Source organism: Parasteatoda tepidariorum, chromosome 12 (genome assembly GCF_982258835.1).
Source record: "Parasteatoda tepidariorum strain Cologne lab strain chromosome 12, Ptep-v5.0, whole genome shotgun sequence".
NCBI lineage: Eukaryota > Metazoa > Arthropoda > Arachnida > Araneae > Theridiidae > Parasteatoda > Parasteatoda tepidariorum.
In genome coordinates this window covers 20768283-20784275 of record NC_141766.1, presented here as the reverse complement: position 1 = coordinate 20784275, position 15993 = coordinate 20768283, and the positions used below count along the sequence as shown (strand labels likewise).

At 30.4% G+C, this 15993-nt stretch overlaps 1 protein-coding gene across 1 annotated transcript; it reads right to left on the bottom strand.

Annotated features, from left to right (window-relative positions):
* Window positions 1-1243: 1243 nt before the first annotated feature.
* On the bottom strand, window positions 1244-10849 carry LOC107447767 (uncharacterized). Its single transcript, XM_071188077.2, has 4 exons — window positions 8942-10849; window positions 7100-7168; window positions 5862-5951; window positions 1244-3143 (listed from the first exon to the last, which is right to left on the bottom strand). The coding sequence occupies exons 1-4, from the start codon at window positions 9980-9982 to the stop codon at window positions 3051-3053; spliced, it is 1293 nt and encodes a 430-aa protein (XP_071044178.2). The 5' UTR covers window positions 9983-10849; the 3' UTR covers window positions 1244-3050.
* Window positions 10850-15993: the final 5144 nt, after the last annotated feature.

The window sequence follows — 15993 nt, the reverse complement described above, 5'->3', positions numbered from 1 at the left end:
CCGACGTAAAATATCCTCAGTGGTAGACGGATTATGGGTTAGAATTCCCTTGCCATCAGGCTAACAGTGGAAGGTATTCGTGGTTTTCCTCTCTATGTAACACAAATGTGGGTCAGTTCCCTCAAAAAGTCCTCCACGAACTCAAATTTCTCCCAATACTTGATCCAGGAGTTCCCTTGTCTTCTGGATTAGCTTCAAAATTGCAATTTTACGGAGTTTAACATTAGTAGTCGCAAACCCAAGAATTGGGTCGACTGTTCAACGACGGTTATAAAATAAAATATCTAATCAAAAAAACTATTTTTGTTGATAGGCAGTTGGTTGTATCTTATGTAGTTACCAGACCTATGTGGGTTTTTCACGATTTTCACGATCCCAATGTGGTTTGCGAACCCCTGTTCCATGGTAGATTTCATTTCCATAATGCTTTTTTATCACCTCTCTGAATTTTTGGTTCAATTTTGGTACACCCTGCATTATAAAAGCAGTCATTTTTCGTAACATTTTATAGGAAATCGAAATATATTTAGAACTGCCATTTAAGTAGGATCGATTGAGTTATCTTTCAATAAAGTATTTAACAATGAAGTATTTATAATTGTTGATTATGAAAAGAACTATGATGAGTTAAAAGGTGAAATATTTTACAGTGCAAAAGTAAAATTAACGCACAAGACAAGAAATTCAAAATAGAGATTTTTATATACTTGGTATTCGTGCATGAAAAGCTACATACTGTAAAGTTTTTTTTTTCTTTCAAAATCAATTTTTTTATCAATTTCTTAAAATTTTATTTTTGCCTTGATAGTTCTAGCAAAGGAAAGAAAGTATTAAGTTGTCCTCAAGCTGCTTTTCTTAGAAATCTGCCGTAAAACACATAAATTTCTTTTTTCTTTTTTAAATTTTGAGACAGTATTCTAAGTAAGTAATAATCAAAATCTTTCATTGTTATTTAAATTACGGATTGTTATTTTTTTATTTCTTGTAATTATTTTATACTCCTGGAAATTCATATTAATTCATGTTTTTAATTTGCTACACAATTAACTAAGAAGAAAATTATGGTCAAAACTACCAGAACATATTAAAATTTACAGTGTTTCTGGCTCTATGGAAACACCGAAAAGCTCGGTAATTTTTACCTTAGTGCTTTTTTAATCATTTTGATAAAGTTAAGAATAAAATATGGTTTTATAATATGCGATAAAAATTCGTTGATGTGGTAAAATTTTGTAATTTTATCATGTTACCTTAGAGAATGGCATAAAATCGTTTATTTGGTTAAACTAACTTTACAGTTATGCATTTTTTTACTAAATATATGGTAATAAGAACTATAATTTTGAAAACTGAAATTTCCGGTTAACCTTTACCATATGAACGGAAAATTTACCAAATGAATGGTTTAAAAACAGAATATTTTGGGTTTTATTAACCAGAGTTATGTTCTTTTTCCTTCCAGAAATGCCTTCACCATAAGACGTGATTATATTTATTTTTAATAAACACTTGAACAAGTAATGAAAACAGTTTGAGTTGCAAGACTTATGAATATACAATTAAAAATTAATATTGTAATAAGGAACAATAAATTGCATTCCAACAAAACATCACAAACATCAAACATTTTGCATATTTATACAAATATTGCGCTATATATATAAATATATATATATAATTATACCATATTGAATGGTAGGGTAAACTAACGAGTGAAGGAACACTTAAGCTTCGCTTACCTTTTAAAAAATCATATTAATTTCAAAATTCGTATTTTAGTTAAATGACAGTGTCAATATATTTGTTACTAATTGCAAATTATGTAAAAAAAATTGTAGAGAGCCTTCATAATACTGTTTTAAAGTTTTGGAGGTTCAAATAACAAGTAGTAAGAAGACCAAGTGAAGGAACAGCTCGTACCAGTGAATGAACACCCAGTAAAGGAGCACTTAATTTTGGTTATTTTTTAATGCTTTTTATGAATTTATAAGCCATACAAATATTTAAAAACAAGCCTATTCTTGAAATTATAACAAATAAATACTTGGAAAATGTTAACTGTTTTTTGTAATCATGAATTGAAAATGAAAGTGTCAACATATTAACACATACTGTTCATTCACTGGGAAATCTATGCCCAGTAAAGGAACATGCCTGTTCCCTCACTGGTTAGAAGTTGTTTTTCGTATTTTTAACATACTTTTGATGCGGAACATCACTAAAGGTACAAGAAAATTAAAGTTTATCTCTTATTTTCATTAACTTAGAAAAAAAAACCCAGAAAAGGAACACTAGTTCCTTCCTTGTGTGGTTTTTCATCGTTTGGTGATCCAGTGAATCAACACCCCCTTATCTCAGTACTTTATTATGCTATGATGCTTAAAAAAAATAAAACGTAACTTCAATAACTATATTTTGAATTCTGTATTTTGAATTCTCTTTTTCAAAGAGAGAAAAATAAAACTATTACTTGCAATTAATTCCACTTCAAACATATAAATACAAACACTCACCTTATAATTTTTTCAAAGAAACAAGGTGTTGCAGAGATAATAACAAATTCAAAAATTTTTCCAGAGAAATCTATTTGGCCAGGTAATCCAAAACATTGCTAGATGACTTCCTATTGTTTGGCAGTAAGCTATTGTTACCAATCAATCTAAAGAAAAACTTTCAAATTCTTATTTTTAATCAATATATATGAAATGTTCCTTCACTGGGTAGTGTTCCTTCACTGGTTGGTTTACCCTACTATCGCTGAATGACGTGTAGCATACTATGAAAAATGTGCTTAATGTTTTGAAATTCGAATTGCTCATGGAAAAAAAGATGAAATGTTATTTTTCAAACATTTTCATACAATTATTGAATTAAAACCAATACATTAAATGAGTTGAATATTCAATTGAGTTTTCAACATTTAATCTCATTTCAGAAACTTAATTGTATAATTGATTTATTTCAAATGTTATAGAGAGAATTGATATATTACAGAAGATGTAAAACATTTAAAATCAAAATTGAAGGGAAAAAATGTGTGAAAGCATGTTCTATTTTGCTTGATTTTCTTTCTTTGGCAACCAACATGGATCTGCAGTTAATTGAACGAGAATTATCAGGTAAGTAAAGATTGATCCAAAAACCTAAAAAGCAACAATACATTTATTTACCTTATTGTCCTAAAACAATTTTTTTTAATAAATAGCTGTCATTAAAAAAAGAGTTTCTTAATATTTATATGTTCTACGTCTATGGGACTAGCGAGTAATATTTTTTAAAAACGAAAAAAACAGAGCATGGGAAGAAGGTAAAAAAAAAAAAAAAAAAATATGTGCAAAATATTCTTATATTTGTTAACTTTCTTTTGTTTGCAACCAGGATCTGCAGTGAATTGAATGAGAATTATCAGGTAAGTAAAGATTGTTCCAAAAACTTAAAAAGCAACAATGCTTTTATTGGCCTTAACGATCTAAAACAACTGTTTTTAATATATAGCTGTCATAAAAAAAATGAATTTCATAATATTTATATGTTCTGCGCGTCTATCGGATTACCGAGTAATATTCTTTAAAAAAGAAAAATAAGTATAGGAAGAAGGTCAACAAGAATAAGAATTTTTGTAAAAATATATTCTTATTTTTGTTGACTTTCTTTCGTTAGCACCCAAAATGGATCTGCAATTAATTGAATGAGAATTATCAGGTAAGTAAAGATTGTTCCAAAAACCTAAAAAGCAACAATACATTTATTTAACTTATTGTTCTAAAGCAACTGTTTTTAATGCATAGCTGTCATGAGAAAAAGAATTTCATAATATTTATATGTTCTACGTCTATGGGATTAGCGAGTAATTTTTTTAAAAAAAGAACAAGAAAGTATGGGAAGAAGATCAACAAAAATAAGGACATGTTTGAAAACATATTTTTTTATTTTTGTTGACTTTTTTTCACTCAACATGGATCTGCAGTAAATTGAATGAAAATTATCAGGTAAGAAAAGATAGTTCCAAAAACCTGAAAAAAGCAACAATGCTTTTATTGGCTTTAACGATCTGAATTAACTGTTTTTAATACATCACTGTCACAATTTTTTTTTAATTGTATTTATATTTGTTCGAGTAATATTTGTGCAAGAAAAAAGTATGGGAAGCATAAAGTATTCTGAAAATTAGAACTCAGCTTGGAAGAAAGTACTAATACGATAAATTAGTTTCTAGCATTGTCTTATTGCGAAGAAGTGAGTTTAAATTAAATGGAATCAATGGGACAGTTCTCAAGAAATAAAAATTTAAAGTTGCGATTTTAGTGAAGCTCAGAAATTATTTGACTGGTATCTCTCATTTTTGCGATTTCTCTTTTAAAAGTTAAAGCTCTTATAAATGTATGCAAATTTCCTTTGCTTCGTTTAAACAGATCAAAAGATATGATGAAATACGTAAAAAGTAAAATTAACGTCAGAAGCTAAAATTTCATACCGTTCTCTTGATTTAAATACAGGGACAATATTTTCCAGATCACAACTTTTCCTTAAAAATCCGAATCCGTCGAGAAAAAAAAATTTTTTTCAGAGAAAAAAGTTGTTATGGGTGGTTTCGTAACTAAATACCATATGTGTATTAGCATATTCAACATCATTAATTCGAACCGTTAAATATATACACCCGGATTTAAAAAAATATGGTAAAATTACTGTGCTTTATGGTAATGACGTTTCTGGTAAAAAAAAACAACAACAACAACAACATAATTCTGGTTCATAAGGCTGGTATTTAACCATATGGTACTTAAACCATTCATTCGGCAATTTTTCTTTTCATATAGTAGCGGTTTAATAGAAAGTCCAGTTTTTGAAATTATAGTTCTTAATACTACACCTTTAGCAAAAAAATACAAAATTGAAAATTAAATTTAACCAAATAAATGGCTTTTATGCCATGGTCTAAGGTATCATGATAAATTTACCAAATTTTACTTTTTTTATTTCCTATGAGCTGCACAATCAGTCTTCCCGATGAGCAGACCTAGTGCGTTCTCCAGAAGTGGTATCCACTCTTTCAGCACTACCAGAATGGGTGAGATACCGTTAGCCACGTTAATTTGGAAGTCTAGTTTCTGCCACACTGGATGGCAGCACCGAGACTCTATTTGGATGCTAAAGTGCACTTGGAATTTAATTTTGCCGGAAATGCCAAGAGCCAATAAGGCATTCCAGGGATCTTTTACATGTCGCATAATCATACGACATGGCCGCTGAAGATTTTCTTACTTACTTATCCTCTACGTGCCTTTGGGCACTTAAGGCCTCTAGCATATCCCTCCAACGCCTCCTGTCTCCAGCAATAGATCTTGCTTCCTCCCAGCCAGATATTCTACATTCCTTTAATTCGCCCCAAAACATGGGTAGGATGGTAAGTCTGGGTCTTCCTCTTGTTCTTCTACCATCAGGGGCCCATGTAAGCGCAACAGATGCAATTTTTTCTTTGGGCATTCTAAGATTGAAGATTTTCTGCATGCCGAAAATCCGGTGTCTGGACCAGGGATCGAACCGCCAGACTTGGGTTCAGAAGGCCGACGACAAACCAACTGCGCCACCCAGCCACCAAATTTTACTACATTTACTAAATTTTGCCAAATAATATTAAACCATATTGTATTGCTAATTTTATCAGAATAATTACCAAATAGATTCGTTAAAAATTACCGAAATGTTTGGTGTTCTTAATAAACCAGAAACAAGGTAAATTTTCCCATATTCTGGTAATCTTGACCATACTTTTTTTTTTCTCAGTGCTTCATAGTTCGAGAATATTTCATAACTCTATTTTCTAATAATAGGAAAATGTATTTTAAAATAAATCTTACAGTTGTCAGGAAATTCTTGGACAGGGAAAAGAACTCATAAGCACTGAAATACACAGGGAAATATTTTTCAGCAATTAAGTATTCTTCTACCTGAAATGTTAAAAATTGTACAAATATTTAGTAAATTAAATTTATTTATTATATAAGTTCATGTATAGTGCGTAAAATAAAAAAGCTAACACCTTAATAATCTTGTCTGCACTTACACTGACAAAAAAATTATGGTTAAAAATACAAGAATTTTGTAAAATGGACAGTGAGGGTCCTAATGAGGTGACCTGGGTCCGATCCCAGCGATGGCTGGTTGATTCGAATTCCGCATCCGGCTCGCACCGGCCACAGTGCTGACGTAAAATCTCCTCAGTGGTAGATCGATAATGGGTTAGAATCCCCCTTCCGTAAGGCTAATAGTGGAAGGTTTTCGTGGTTTTCCTCTCTATGTAACGCAAATGTGGGTAGGTTCCATCAAAAGGTTCTCACGAAAGCAAATTTCTCCCAATAGTTGATCTAGGAGTTCCCTTGTCTTTTTGATTGGGTTCAAAATTAGAAGGCTACGAAGTTGAACATTAGTAGTAGTAAACCCAAAATTGGGTCTGCTGTTCAACGACGGTTATTTAAGAAAAATGGACAGTGTTTCTACCTCTGTGAAGAACACACAAAAGAAAAAAGAAAAAAACACTTTAGTTTATAACGAAGCTCTTTTTGGTTATGATTTTGGCAAAATTAAAAATAAAATAGTGTTAAAATTTGGCAAATGTGGTAGAATTTTGTAACATTATCAATGATACCTCAAAGCATGGTATAAAAAATTATTCGGTTATATTTACTTTTGAGTTTTGTATTTTTGCATGTATAGTAATAAGTGCCATGATTTTGAAAACCAAAATTTCCAGAAAACCGTTACCATGCGAACGGAAATCGTTATCATATGAATGGAGTAAATACCGTATATTTTGGTTTTATTACCATACTTATGTTTTTTTTTTAAACTAGAAATGTATTTTACATACAGTGCGATAATTTATTAGAATTTTTTTTCTCCGTGCAGTAGCTAGCATTATGCAAAGATGAGTAAAATTCTTTTTGAAATTGAAAGAAGTACATAAAAAAATACTTATAAAGAATAAATTGTACTTTTATTTTCAATAAGATGTTCTTTTCCTAAATAATCATTTGATTCAACTAATGCCTTATGCTACTCTAAAAATAAACAAATCATTACAATCAAAAATATTTACCTCAAATTCGGCATCATTTGTAAGCTTGCAGTTTTTGCTTTCAGAGAAAACAGTTGTCAAACCATTGGACTAAAAATAAAGTGAAATGATTTTTAATATCTGTTTAAGTGAAATTATTTTAAAAATATTTTTAAAGAAAAAAATTGCAATGAATTCAAGCCACTTTTATGCTAAATAAGCTTGCTTAAAAACTTTCCAGTACAGTCCTCAAATTATTAGACACACTATAAGATTCTATGTAAAATCTTAATTATAGGGTGATACTATGCAGCTTTATTGTTTTTACGAGATTGAAACCAGTTTGCACTTGCTTACTTTCGTGTATCTATTGGTTAAATTAGACGATTGAACAAATTAGACGATAAATTGCGGGATTTGTATCGATTGGGATTCGAACCCGGTTCACCTCATTGAAACGCGAACGCTCTATTCCCTGTGCCACCACTGTTGCACCGACCACAGTGCTGACGTAAAATATCCTCCATGGTACATGGATTATGGGTTAGAGTTCCCCTGCCGTCCTGCTAACCGCGGGAGAGTTTCGCGGTTTTCCTCTCCATGTAAGGCAAATGCGGGCTAGTTCCATCAAAAAGTTCTCCACGGAAGAAAAACTTCTCCCAATACTTGATCCACTAGTTTCCTTATCTTCTGGATTGGGTTCAAAATTACAAGGCTACGTAGTTGAGCATTAGTAGTCGTAAACGCAAAAAATTGGGTCGACTGTTCAACGGCGTTAGTTTGCTGTATTTGATAGAAATCAATCCCAATCAATAGGCTCACACTTAATGAGAAAGCAAGAATTAGAGATGACAACAAACGACCACCTTTTAAAGTTAAATTCCTTATTTTATTATGGTTTTTGCTTAACCAAATTTCTGAAGAATCAGAATCAACGATTTTTGAATGTTTCAAAATCATTTTTAAATTGCTTTGAGATTCATGATATAAAATAATGTAAGTTTGAATAATTTTGTAAATATATGTTATTCTCAAGAAACAGAGTCCCAGACCCCTATCTTGAAATAAATTCTTATAGATTTGAAACAGTGAGGAGTTTTACTTACTTAGGATCAATTATTACCATTGACAGTAGAATTACTCCTGAAATAAAAAACCGACTCTATTTGGCGAATAGGGCTGTCTATGGGCTGAGAAGATTTATTAAATCTAGGTTTCTTTCTCGGAAAACAAAGTTCTTAATCTACAAAACTCTTGTCCGGCCAGCCTTACGCCTCTGAAGCTTAGACAATGACAAAACTGGAGGAAAATCGTATCGCAATTTTTGAGAGAAGGATTTTGCGGGGTATACTTGGTGGTGTAAATGAAAACAATAACTGGAGGAGATTTAACTTTGAACTGTACAAAATTTAAAAACAACCTGATATTATTAAATACATAAAAATAAATAGAATGAATTGTATCGCCCACGTGATTCGAATGAGTGACGACAACACAATAAAAAAGATTCTGCTTTTCAGACCCACTGCAAAAAGAAAGCGGGGAAGCCCGCGGTTGAGATGGGCTGACTCAGTGGAGTCTGATTTTCTCATAATTAATGAAAAAAATTGGAGACCAAAGATAAATCGGAAGTCATCGTAGAGAAATCTTCAGAGGAAGGCATTGGCTCACATTGGGCTGTCTGGCCAACTATGATGATGATGATGAATAATTTTGTAAATAAAAATGTCAACCATTAAAAGGCAAAAATTGCTTGCTGCTTTAATTAAGAGTTTCTCTTTTATTTTCGTCGGTTTTTAATGAAATGTTTTAAGTTTAAAATCTGTTTTGCGAATCGATTATTTATCGACGAAGTTAACAATATAAATAAATAAAAATACTCACAGTGTCAATAAACTTCTGCCCTTGCAATGTCAACACAAACAGTCTTCCTGTATGCAGCAGCGCAACTAGAATGACAACAATTTTGGCTTGCCAACTCTTTATGAAAGGTAAATTATGTTTAGTTTGCTGTATAAAATAGAAATCAATCCCAATCAATAGAGGCACACTTAATGAGAAAGCAAGAATTAGAGGAGACAACAAACGACCACCTTCTGAAGTTAAATTCTTTATCTTATTATGGTTGCATGACCAGATTCTTAGAGATTCAGAATCAACAATTTTTGAATTTTTCAAAATCATTTTTAAATTGTCTTGAGACTTCTTATATAAAATAATATAAGATTGAATAATTTTGTAAATAAAAATGTCAACTATTAAAAGGGAAAAAATTTGAAAGAATTCATTGATGACCTGTATCGTGAAAATAAATAAATAAAAGCTTGGATTTGGATTGCTTTTGACAGCTACAGAAAATATCTGATAAAATTTAGGGAAAGTTTTAAAAGAAAGTTGAGGGTCCATAAGGTAACCAGATGCAGTAAAGTCTATAGTTTGATAAATGTTTTCCATTGTCGTTAAAATAGGAGCGGATATGGCAATGAAGATTGCCATCAACAATAAGCTGTTTGTGCTAGTATCAATGTTAGCGCTTATGGAAATTGATACTTTCTTTAAATTTAATGCCAACTTTGTCAAGTCACGGGAATTATATAGAATAATGATTTGATACATAATTCCTGATACAATGCTCAATATCATTGCTATTTCGTTGACTACTACAAATAAAGTCACCATTGCAGGATTGCTATATTTGATAAAGCCTATTAAAAGGATAATTGCCATGCTGGATTGAAAGATAAAAACTGAAATTTGTATTATTTTCCAAATCTTCCAACGCTTGAACGAGGAATTAGAAAATAACGTTCCATCATAGAAGCCTATAAGTTGCAATATAGAAAGCACAGATTCCCACGGAATTAAATTATCCTTTCTACTTTTATGAAATTTATTAATTCTTACAAGAGATTTATTCATTTTCATTTGGAGCTGATTTTATGATGGATGATTTTATTCACGTTCAGAATAAATATATACAAATTTTATCTCCGTGTAGACAAATGTTAGACGCAATCACGTGTTACAAAAATCAAACACACGCAATACTTATTCTTAAGGCAGATAGATGCATGACTATTAATCAATAGATCAATGAAAAACTCGTTAGTTTGATGCTCGTTAGTTAAAAGATTGTTTCAACAAACAAAAATGACTTGCGTTATTTGAATAGTTGAAAGTGCAATATTTACTTAACTTCAAATTGGTCACTATATTCATATCAACTAAGGTTTGCATGGTTTAACGTTTTTAAGATTGTGTTATCATGTAATGATATAAACTTCAGTTTTTGTATCTATCTCTTATATTCATGTGTATTTTAAGCATGCTAATTGAGTAAATACTAAATATAAGCACTGAAATGTTTAAAAGACAGGAACTTAGTATTTCCTTTTCTTTCTTTCTTTATATATTGTTACACTTACAGGGTTGTGTGCTCAATACAAAGAATACTTATAGGCCCTTGTCAAACAAAAGAATATATAACACAAACTAAGGGGGGACCCCACCCTGAGATGGTAAAATATTAACGTTTTTCTTGAATTTTTTTTAAGTAATAGAGACATTGCAGAGACTCCTTGCTTTTTTTAAGTTATTTAGCTACAATTTAAGTCTATTTTAAAATATTTTCTTTTACGAAATAATAAAAAATAAGTTGGTGGCAGCTCCGTGTGTGGCTGGTCATCAAAAAGTAGCACCTCACTGGCCTCATGTATTTAGAAGTCCTGAAGCATAGGAAAACGATTTTGTTTAGATTTTCTGAAACATAAAGACGTTATCTGAAAAGTAGCATAGCTGTTTTTTGATATTCGCAAAATTACCAAAATGGCGGTAACTTAAAAAAAAAATTTAAGTTTTTCATTAAAAAAATATTCATTAAAATTTTAATATAAAATCGAAATATAAAAATATCAAAAAAATCCTATGCTACTTTCTAAAGAATGTATTTTTACGTAATTTAAAATAAAGAACGGCTTATTTCGTTGTGTAGATCATGAGAAAAACGTTAGGCCAGGTCAAAAATCAGCGTTTTGAGAAAAACGCGTTTAAAATATTAAATTAGTAATGACTAACCTTTATTCTGCAATTCCAGGTCCATATATGTTCTCCGTCAACAGAATGGATGAGACACAAAAAGAACGTCGCCCCTCCTAAGCCTACCGATCTGGCCTTTCTACCTGCTTAGCGACGACTCTCTATTTTTCGGTATAACTTCCAAACGAAGTTTGGTACCGAGAAATCGTTTTAGACAGACATTAGGAAAGGTACAAAGATTCTAAAAATTCAATAAAATTTTTTTCGAACTCGCTCAAGGAGGCCCCTATAGATATTTTATTCAATTTATACATATGACGGCTTATACTATTTAAAATTTCTAGAAAAAAAATGGTTAAATAACAATTTATGTTATTGTTATTTAACCATATTTAAATAAAACAGTCAAATAACTATAAATAAGTTGGTATTCAAACTGTTAATTGTGAGAAAAACCGTTTATTAACTGTTTTCACCTAATACGGTTAAACAATCAGAATTTTATCGCACCAACTACACCTACCTAGTGAAGCCATTTAGTTCCTAGCAGCTGGGTACTTAATTATAGCCGAGAGGGCAAATGTGTCAATTTCATGACCGACAGAAAAAGGGTTTAAGTCCCAGTGTTGACATCACAATATTTCATCCATTCCCCTAAACACATGAGGAGTTTCCAGTGTGCTGCACTTCCCAATTCGTGACCCTGGACTACTATAATACAATACTTTCACTCACGCATAGATAGTAGCACCATAAAGATGCTTAACACAAAAAGACTAGCATTTCTCATCTCTTGCGATACGTGAAGCAACCAGATAAACTTACAAAACTACACTTCACAGTTCAGTTGATACAATATAACTCAACCACCACCTAACTCGAATGCCCATTGCCTAACGAAAAGCCTATCTCTAATGTCCAATTAAATCTTTTTTTTATGGTTTTGAAACCAAGTTAGTTGTAAATGGTTAAAAAAGCAGCATAGTTTTGTATTCATGGTTTCTAACCATATATATATACTACCCATTACCCTTTAATAATTGTAGATTCTGATTTTTATATTTTTTCAGATTTCTCAAAAAATACAAAAGGTATTTTTTAGAACTTTGTTGTTGTTGCTGGCCCACACGGTTAGCGGAGCTAAACCAAGTCCATGACTCCAGAGACTCTGAGCAAGTCTGTAACAAAAAGTGGATCTGAAAAGAGGTCCACTTTAGAGATATTTAGGCATTGAAGTATATGTTCAGGAGTAGCTTGTTGGTCGTTACACTTAGTGCAAACAGGGAAAACTCTTGAACCATTATTGAACAACATAGTTCTTAGGTGACCGCTTCGAAATCTTGATATAACCGTCTGATCCCGCCTGCTGCACTGAAGGGTCAGGCTGCCACCTGGGCGGTTGCACTGATACCAATGATGAACTGGAGGGGCCACAGGATCACGAAGCCTGTTAAAACGGGAGTGGAGCTCCGAGAAAGTCAGAGATGCAGAAGAATGCAGGGGCAGATCAGTTCCGCTCTTAGCCAAGGAGTCTGCAATCTCATTACCCTCAACATCGACATGAGATGGGATCCATTGCAAGATTTTAGAACTTTAGAGTTCGTTACGTCAAGTGAGTTCTGATACTTATCAATGCAATTTAAATTTTTTTTCAGAGTTTTGAGGGCTGGCGATAAATGCGGCGAAAAAGTGTGTTTTTGAACTCCCAGTACCGAAAAATATAGCAATAAGTTCGTTACTTGTATTGATAACACTTTGATAATTATATGCGATAACTGCATAAAAATTTTATACATCTAATTTAAATTGTCATGGAAATATAGAAATTTTTATTAAAAAAAAACAGCTTTGTTGCCGTACAATTTTTTACTGTAATTAAAAAAAAAGTGATAATGAGTAAACATTTCGGAGAAATATTTAGTAAATAATTGAAATTTTATTAAAAAATTTGAAAAAAAAATTGTTAAAGATACGAGTATTAACCCCTTGACATACGAAGACGTTTGGGAGACGTCATTTGTTTTTATGTCAAAATAATAATTGACGTGTCTCACTGTTGATCTGCCTCAAAATTCCTAAGTCGAAATCATAAAGAGGATAATGAAGGGGTGAGTGTGAATAGGGGACCTGACATGAGCAATGATCAACTGGAGGGGTTTTCTCGAGTTTACTTTAAAATTTTGCTTGGTTTGCTTGCAGAGTAACCAAGAACCTAAGAAAGTTTTTTACAGCAAAAATGGTTAGCATAATTTTTGTTCTTGGCTGGTCAGGAATTGCATGATTAAGAAACATATTTTTATTTCTTTTCCTTATTTTTCTGTTCACCTTGCGAATAATGAATATGCTGAAATTTCCATCTAAATACATCAAGACATAAATAAATTCCTACTTTTTTTTTTTTTAAAACTGGAATACTAAAGTAAACTGGAATTTTTTAAAGAAAAAAATATTATGAGATATTAATTATTATGAGAATTCTTTAAGATTAACATTTAATAAAATAGTAAATTGCAAATATTAGGCAGAAAAAAAAATTATGCTTAACTTTTTTTCTGTTTTAATATTCTCTATTAAATATCAGCTAAGTTTTTCTAAAGATATAAAGTTATATGTAATCGTTATTATTTAACTAGCGTTATTTGTTTTTATTAAAATAACACTTTAGATTATCCTAATGTATATGATTAATTTTGACGACATTTGAACTTTTAAAAATACATATTGTTAGCAAAATAATAAATTACTAGTTTTAGGAAGTAAAACAAACTTCTTCATATTTTTTCCCTCTGTTTTGACATTCTTTTTTAAATATTAGCTTAGTATTTCCAAAGATATTTTACTATATTCATTGGTTATTATTATACTAGCGTTTATAGATTTTATTCAAATAATATTGCATTATTAATTTAGATTATCCTTATCTGATGCGATTAATTCTAATTAAAAAAGTCTTTTACAAATTTATGCAACACGTGAGAAAAAAAGTTCTTCCTAATGACTTTTTTATAATTTATTTTACATGCTCAATGGTAATTAATAAGATTTAAAAAAAAAAAGATAAAACATCGTAAAATTTAAAAACAATTTCGTAAATTAAAATTTGTTTAATTAAAAATATTTGCATCGAGTGAAACTAAAATCACGAATTTTTTATTTGAAAAAAAATCATCAATAACTCTTATGGTTAGAACGACAACATTGAAATTGTATAACAAAAAATTTTAAAATGAAATCCTTAAATGGCAGATAAAGGGCGACTACTTGGCACCCTTGTCTTCTGAGTTGGGTTCAATCTAATTTAGTAATAAAAGACATTAGTTTCATTGCAGAGAATTTATTACCAAATCTATTTCAATAAAGCATAACGATTAAAAATACATTTTTCTAAAAAGAAACAAGTTATTAAATTTGAAAAAAAAAGAAAAAGAAAACCTATTGTTCGTGTTTGCAAATTGCAATTCATTGAAAAAAATGATACAAAATGAAACAAAAGAGAAGAAAAAAATTTTTTTTCTCTTAAAAACTAACGTTTAATTTTGTTTATTTTTTAAAATGCATAAATTTCCTATTGTGATAAAAAAGAAATGTTACAACAATCACGAAAGAAAAAAATGGAAAAAGTAGTTTTTTATTTTATTTTATTGTTATACAAATCTTTTTTATTTGGTTTTCTGATTATGTAAACTAACAAGCATTTAAACAATGCTACTATGTAAATTAACTACTTAACAAAACAAAAGTCTCAATCAGCTAGTTTGAAGTTTATTTCATACATTTTACCTTTTTATTAAAGTTTATTTATTACACATTATTTAGATACTTACTGTAAATTTAAAATTGAAATTTTTTCTAATAAGTTAAGCATTTTATCAATTGCAAATATGAAATAAGTAATTATAAATAATAGAAAATAATAAAATAATCCAAAATATAATGAAATGTTTATAAATAATAAAATAGTTATACACAGTAAGTTATAAAAATTAAATATTATTTCATTATCAAATAGTAAGCTACAACAGTTATTTAATTTTCACAAATAACCCTTATTAACTTTGTTAAAGTTAAAAGCACTCATTAATACGGACTAGGGCTTAGGGCACTTGATCCAGAAATACTACACTACAAGGGCTGTATAACCTACGACCCACGGTAGCCCCTGAGTACAATTAAAAAAAACTATTATAATTTTTTTCGGAAAAAAAAAATCAGAAATTGCGAGTTACGCATTTAAGTTTTTGAACGAGCTAAATTTAAATCAATGTAGTTTTCTGATCGCTTTTTTTTTCGGTGGTTATTACTACGAATTTCCAAAGTTTTAAATCCCCTACATTTTTAATACGACAGAATTATGATGCGTGAATTTCGAAGTTTAGAAATAACTTTTAAAGACCTTTATTTGAGTCGATTTCACTGTTAATCCAAATGACTTTTCGATCACTTTTTCGGAGGTTATTGTCGGAATTCCACGTGTTTCTTAAAATTCCGATCTTTTTATTACGATATTATAACGAATCGCGCTTTTCAAATCAAGCAAATAGAAAACACCTTTGACTTGCTTATTTGTGTCAATTTTAATCGTAAAACCATGATATTTTTCGATTGTTTATTTTTTGCAGCGCATTTCCACATGGTTTCGAAAATACCGATATTTTCTATATGAATTAATAAGATACTCGAATTATGCATTAAATGTGCCAATTTCCTCCTAAATCTAAGAAATATTTTTATTGTTCATTTAACAATTGTTGTTAAATTATTTCCACTTTGTTTCGAAAATCCTGATAATTTTAACCCGGTATAAAAACGACTTGAGATTTTCGAATCAGGTATTTTAATCATTAATTTTGACATGCTTTATTTCTGCCGATTTCATCGTCCGTCCATGTTATTTTTCAATC